The 7,241-nt window shown below is 25.4% G+C and overlaps 2 protein-coding genes across 2 annotated transcripts in view; both read left to right on the forward strand.

Moving 5' to 3' along the window:
* LOAG_18773 (kunitz/Bovine pancreatic trypsin inhibitor domain-containing protein) overlaps positions 1-1,472 on the forward strand; it is a gene marked incomplete at both ends in the record, with an annotated part of 6,001 nt that extends 4,529 nt beyond the window's left edge. The window contains 3 exons of the mRNA XM_020451436.1: positions 511-637; positions 891-1,074; positions 1,378-1,472. Of these exons, the coding sequence (XP_020304781.1) occupies positions 511-637; positions 891-1,074; positions 1,378-1,472 (406 nt within the window). The remainder of the gene's footprint in view (positions 1-510; positions 638-890; positions 1,075-1,377) is intronic.
* Positions 1,473-1,814: 342 nt separating this feature from the next.
* LOAG_11125 (hypothetical protein) lies at positions 1,815-5,268 on the forward strand (the record flags this gene model as incomplete). The annotated part of the gene is made up of 9 exons (XM_003146648.1): positions 1,815-2,043; positions 2,257-2,406; positions 2,530-2,704; positions 3,200-3,397; positions 3,652-3,761; positions 3,898-4,047; positions 4,180-4,353; positions 4,562-4,801; positions 5,062-5,268. Coding segments are annotated over 9 exons (1,632 nt in total), but the record flags the coding sequence as incomplete, so codon positions are not given.
* Positions 5,269-7,241: the final 1,973 nt, after the last annotated feature.

Consider the following 7,241-nt stretch of genomic DNA (forward strand, 5'->3'; position numbering starts at 1 on the left):
TTATTATTATTATTATTATTATTATTATTATTATTATTATTATTATTATTATTATTATTATTATTATTATTATTATTATTATTATTATTATTATTATTATTACTATTATTATTATTATTATTATTATTTTATTATTATTATTATTATTATTATTATTTTTGTTACTATTATTAATTATTATTACTATTATTACTATTATTATTGTTGCTATCACTATTTTTATTATTATTATTAATAGTAATAATAGTAGTATTAATAATTTACTATTTTTAATTATTGATGATGATCAGACACGAACCAACATTTCTTTACCTTCAAGATGAATAGAATGATAATTCTATCCTTCCTAATAATTACATAAGGAAATGATATAACGTCGGAAAAAAAAATGAAACACAAATGGCTTGCAAATATGAAATTAAAATAACAAATCAAAATATAAATTTTTTTAAAAAAAAACATCAGATTCAGTTTAAATTTAAGTTAGAGTAAAAATTTAATCAATTTTAGAAATCCATGTTCTGCTGGACGACCACATATTGGTCTAAATGGACAAATTACACGTTGCGGTGCTACTGGACCATTAATATGTCCAACAACTTATTGGTGTCATATTGGTGCATCATTGGAGAATTCGGTATATGTTATTTTGTCGAAATATTTATTCGTTTTTATCAAAATATCCATGGAATAATTCAATTTCATGTTTTTATGGTTTTTATGGTTAAAATATATATGGTATGGATGCACGTAGATTATGCAAATTAAGGAAGAATCATTCAGGAAACGGAACGGAATGATGGGTATGAGACATTTGAATGAGAATAGAGAGAAGGAATTGAAATCTGATTTATAAATAAATTTTATTCATATTCGTAACCATAATTCAGGTTTGTTGTCCTGCTACTGGGATACCATGTGAGCAGGAGGTTGAAATAGGAACCGGTGATGCGGTTTTAATACGATTTTACTACAATTCAGCAACACGCACCTGTCAACAATTCCAGTACTCTGGTCTTGGTGGAAATGAGAATAACTTTTTGACGTTACGTGATTGTGAAGCACATTGTCCAGGTATCAAATGTTTATGCAAAATGTATCAATTTCAATTTTATGATCAATTGCTCATCGTTGAACTAATGTAATATACGGCGCTCATGTAAAACATGTGACATGACGATAGATAGCATCGTGAACGAATGCTTATCAGCAGGTGACGTGAATTGCATCATATGCGATCATGTTTTTAAATGATGAAAAAAATTGCATCAATAGATGACGTAAATGACGTCATTTAATGATATATCAGTAGATGACGTGAATTGCGTTATATGCGATTATGTTTTTAAATGATTAAAAAAATTTCATATTTTACAGTATTGCCAAATCCATGTGGACTTGGTCAACCACAAACAGATGAACATCAGAATCCAGTTATGTGCAGTGCTGCTGATACTAAGCCAGTTACCTAGCTATTATTATTACCTTGCCATATTTGCTATTAATTTATTCTTTTTTTAATGAATTTTAACAATATTAGGGATTCCAAAAAAAAAAGAAAAAATTTTAAAATTTATGAAAAATTAATTTTATTAATTGTTACCTTATTATACTTGCTATTAGTTTTATCCTTTGTTTAACAAATTTCAACAATTATATCAAAAATTATAATGAAAAAAAAAAAAAAACCAAAATTTATGAGACGCTAATTTTATTGAACAATTTGCATAAAATATAAAATTTTGGCAAAATTTGAAATTTAAATTTAAAAATTATCATTTAACATTAAAAAAGATTTTTGTAGTGTTTGTGACATGGGCTATTTCTGTCATATTGGTGATACAGAAGAGACAACAATTTGTTGTCCAGGAAAATCCAATGATATCTGTAATGAGCCACGTGTACCAGGAATTGGTCAAGCGCATTTGAATCGTTATGCATTTGCGCCGTTAACCAAACAATGTTTACCATTTATTTATACTGGTTTAGGTGGAAATGAAAATAATTTTTTATCACGAGCAAGTTGTGAAGCTACATGTCCTGGTTTGTATTATTAAATTAAAATTAAAATTTTTTAATTTGAAATAATTTCATTAATTTTTACAATTCATTTATTTCATACATTGATTATTACTTTATTTATAATACTATAATGAAAAAAAAAGAAACGCTTCCTTCCATTTTTCAAATAAATGCATTAAATAATGTAAAATTAAATTTCAAATCATAGAAATTTACGATTTTGAAAATTTTCAGTAATTTCAAATCCATGTGCAAACGGTGAACCAGCAGCCGGAAGTGATGGGCAGTATTTAATTTGTTCAACTAGTGGACCTAATATTTGTCCTATTGGATATTGGTGTCATGTAGGCGCTGATATTGCTGCTTCTCTATGTTGTCCTGGTGGTTTGTTTTTCATTAAAATTCAAAAAAAAAAAAAGAAAAAAGAAAATGATTGATTAAAATTTTTCAAAAAATAAATCTTGATGATATTCCTTGTTAAATTATTCAATTTTAACAAAATTTTAGCTCAAAATGCATGTATTTTACCGGTTATGGAAGGTACTGGAAGTGTGACAATTCCACGTTGGTATTTTGATCGTCGCTTACGTCAATGTGCTACATTTACCTATACTGGTTATGGTGGTAATCAAAATAATTTTCAAACATTGAAAGAATGTCAAGAAAGATGCCCAGAATTAGTGTAAAAAACTTTTCTTTCGTTATTTAAATAATACTATTCCTAATTATGCTAAAAAAAAAAAAAAGAATTAAAATAACTGAAATATAAACTTCATCTCATAAACAATCCTATTTACTATTTTACAATTTTGTAAATTAAATTATTAATTGTAGGAGTAATTAAGGTTCAAAAATATAAACTTATTCATTTATATATTTTTGCTAAATATTTTACTAATTTTAATCAAATATATCATTTTACAAATATTTTATTCTTTACTAATTTTTTTCAATCAAATATATCATTTAGTTTCTTTTTCTTTTTTAATTCTATTTGAAATTTGAAAGGACAAAAAAAAGAAAATGTGAATTGTTGGGGGGGGGGGGGGAGAAAAAAAAGAGAGGAAGATATGAACTAAAAGAAGTATTACTTTAAAGTTTTATACTGGTGAAAAAAAAAATAAATGAAAAAAAAAAAGAATCTTAAAATTCAAAGAAAAAAAAAATTATTTTACAGAAATCCCTGTTCAATGGGTGATCCAGCGGAATCTTTAGATGGTAACATTTTGCATTGTTCCGCATTACGTTCTCAATGTCCAGCATCATATTTCTGTAATATTGGCGCAACACCTGAAACATCAGTTTGTTGTCCATCTTATGGTCAACCATGCTTATCACCATTAGCTTTGGGAACTGGAACTGCTTCACTTAACAGGTTTATTCCATTTTTTTTTTTCTTTTTTTCTTACCAATAAATCGTTATTACTTCATTCAATAGGTTTTTTTTTTTTTTTTTTTTTTATTTGCTAATTATTTGTATATTTATTTAAAATTTTTTTTCATAAATTAAATTTGTTCATTAAAAATTTTAATTACTGTAATTTATTGCTGTAATTTTTGCCACTATCTTATTGCTTTTTCTTTTTTCCTTTCATCATTTTATTACTGTAGTTGTAATTAGTCTTTTAGATGGTATTTTGATCAAAATTCTCGACAATGCCTTCGATTTACATACACTGGTCTTGGTGGTAATGAAAATAATTTCTTAACAGCTGAAGCATGCATGCAAAAATGTCCAAGTATTTATTTTTTAATTTTCCATTACGATTACCATAATGATAATAAAAACCAAAAAAAAGATTTGAAATTATAAATTTTTATTGCAAAAATTGAATTTGTAAGAAAAAAAATTTCAATCTATTAATAAAATTTCAGTTCTTCGAAATCCATGTCCATTAGATAGTACTACAACAAATAATCTGGTAGCATTACCAAAATGTAATGTTCAAAATGCTTATTCTTGTCCACCAACATATTGGTGTCATATTGGTGGTGATGCTGATACAACGGTATGTTGTCCTGCAGGTAAGAATATATATATATTATGATAGTTTAAAATTATTTAAAATTATTTAAGGGAAAATAAAACGAAACTTTTGAAAATGTGCAAATTGAATTTATAAAAATTATATCAATGTTAAATTTTCTTAAATTTAGCTTCGGATCCTTGTCAATTGCCATTATCACAAGGAATTATCAATGATAACGGACCATATACTCGGTGGTTTTATGATCGTTTTTCCGGATCTTGTAAACCATTTCAATATGCTGGCATTGGTGGCAATCAAAATAATTTTTTAACAAGAAATGATTGTGTTAAGCGATGTCCAGGTATGAATCTTATCATAAATTAAGATTGTTTTAATTGACTTAATAATTATCTGTTCTAGTTTAATTATGCCGTAAAATTTTATTTAGCATATTTAAGATAATTGAAAAAAATACAAATTTATGATTAATTCGCAAAATTTGTCATCTACTACAGTAATCAATTTATTTGTTTTAAACTTATTTGAATTATTATTTCAATAATTTACAGAAGGAAAACCTATTGCTATAATATCACCGATATCATCATCATTATTGTCATCATCATCATCATCATCATCATCATCATTATCATCATCATCAAATTTATCAATTATCTGTCCAACAGGATTACCATATCAGGATGAAAATGCAATAATTTCACATTGTTCTATTACCAATCCATGTCCTGTTAATTATTTTTGCCACATTGGAGCTGATATATTAACAACTGTATGTTGCAAAGTAACAAGTAAGTATTCAAATTTATTAAATTAAAAAAAAAAAATACATGCAGAAGTGTTTAATAAATACAAAAATTAATTAATTATAACATAAGATGATCAAGATAAGATTAGAAGTTAACTTATCATTATTGTAATCATTTTCATTGCATTGCATTCATGCTTTTTACATTGTTACAATAATTGATCTGTTGCGAAAAAAAAAAGTTGTAAAATTTGAAAAAAAAAAAGATAATATATTATTGATTAAAATTGTACAAATTTATAGCATTTATGTCACCATGCAGTATTCCGGTACAAATTGGTCATGGAATGGGACATATGAAACGTGTCTATTATAATGTTGCACTTCGGCAATGTATACCATTTATTTATTCTGGAATGGGTGGGAATGAGAATAATTTTTTAACAATTCAAGAATGTGCTAATAAATGTTTAAATGATGAATCAAATATTATTCGATATTTTGATACTGGTAAGTTTTTGCATTTTCGTTACAAAAAATACATATCTTAAAATGGAATAAATAATTTTGAAAAGTTATGATGACAAATTGTGACAATTATCATTTGTACAAAAATCAATGTTATCATTTGTACAGGAATTATTGGGAATTAATTTAATCCAGGAAATTAATTTAGAAACTAACAGCTAATAAGTCATATCAAATGATAATTGATATCATATCACATGATAGCTAGTATCATATCACATAACAAATAGTTGTCTGAATAGAATGGTATTATTCCACTGAATAGCTGATAATAGAATTTGGTGGTATAAACTGAACGAAATCGTTAATATTAGATAACATCGTAGTACTTATCAATCGTACTTAAAAATTTTATACTTATAAAATTTTACACTTATTTTATTTTGGTTGTATTAAACAAAAAAGTAAAATATGCTTATGTTACTGTAATTAATATCACTAATGATACTAATTACCATTATCAATCTGTTGAAAATTATTATATCTTTTTTAACCGTTAATAAATGAAAAAAGAAAATTTTAATTTTGTTTTTCTGTTTTCAAATATTTTTAATTTTTTTTTTATATCATAAATGTTAAGGTTTAACTGATAATGATGAAATCAATTGCAATCAAATGAACCAAACAAATTCCACCGTATGTATTAAAAAATTTTTTTCAATTAAAAATACAAATGGATAAATACGAGATAGAAAAAATAATCATTTAACTGTTCATACATTTAGCTTAAGATGAAAACTTTCTTTTGCTATTAATTAAATTACCATTTATTAAAACTTTTCAATTATGATAATAATTATCAACTAACAACTGATATTTCGTTTTCTTCTTTCTTTTAAGATATTATTTATCAATTACCTGCTAATTAATATTATCACACTTTTTAGCAATGTAATTTTATAAGACTCTACGATACTGTAAATGATACAGTAAGCAACTCAACGTTAACAATAACTACGCCAACAAATGAACAACAATTAGCGATTAATACTACTGCAAAAGTGCTAACGATAATTGAAACTCAAAAGAAGATGAAGAATTAATATATATCGATATATATGTATGTATAGTAGAAAATGTCAATTCGTAAAAAATAATTTTTACTAATTTTAACTGATATAATTATGTTCTTGTATATTTTGGAATTAATTACTATTAATTTTAATGCAAAAATATGTGGATTTTTTTGGCAAAATGATAAAAAATTACTCATTCTGATAATTCCAAAATTTCCGAATTAAAAATTTGATAAATTGAAATGAATTTCGATAGAAATAAAAACAAATTCATATGGACTTGATTCTTTTTTTTTTACTTATCAGAAAAACTCCGAAAGTCATAACATAAAATTGAAGCGATGAAGAAGAGAAGATACTGCTGCTACAATATATTCCATATGTATTCATTGCGCCTATTAAAGCTGCTAATTGTGATCATATCTCTGACCTCAGAGCTTTGCCGGGATATCTTTATTCCAGGAAAGTAGAAGGTCCTGAGCGCCAAATCATTTTGTAAAGATGCGTTTCAACAGATTGATAGCTTAGAGGATAGAGGATATCAGGCAGCAATTTAGTCGATGGTTTTCCTCTTTTGTTCCTATTAATATTGTCATTGAATTTGTCTTATTGATATTGTGATTATTAAAATCGTTTCTGTATTATCGAGTTTGAGGAATAAAGGTTTAATTATCCAAGTTTGAGATTGAGAAAATTGGTGACATTTATCGTATGCATATTTTTCACCTATTTTCAAACGTTCTCTGCAACTTTATTTGAGCACATTTTATCCAGATTCTTCGTATTATAAGTATTTCTCTAAATGTAATATGTTATTACATTTTTGTTTCCGCAAATAAATTAATTGACTTGTTCTAAAAAAAAAAGAGATGGAAAAATTCCCAGAGAAAACGAAAAAAAAAAGAAAAATAAAAGAAAAAATAAAAGAAAATCGAAATG

Source organism: Loa loa (assembly GCF_000183805.2).
Source record: "Loa loa unplaced genomic scaffold supercont3.516, whole genome shotgun sequence".
NCBI classification, from domain to species: Eukaryota; Metazoa; Nematoda; class Chromadorea; order Rhabditida; family Onchocercidae; genus Loa; species Loa loa.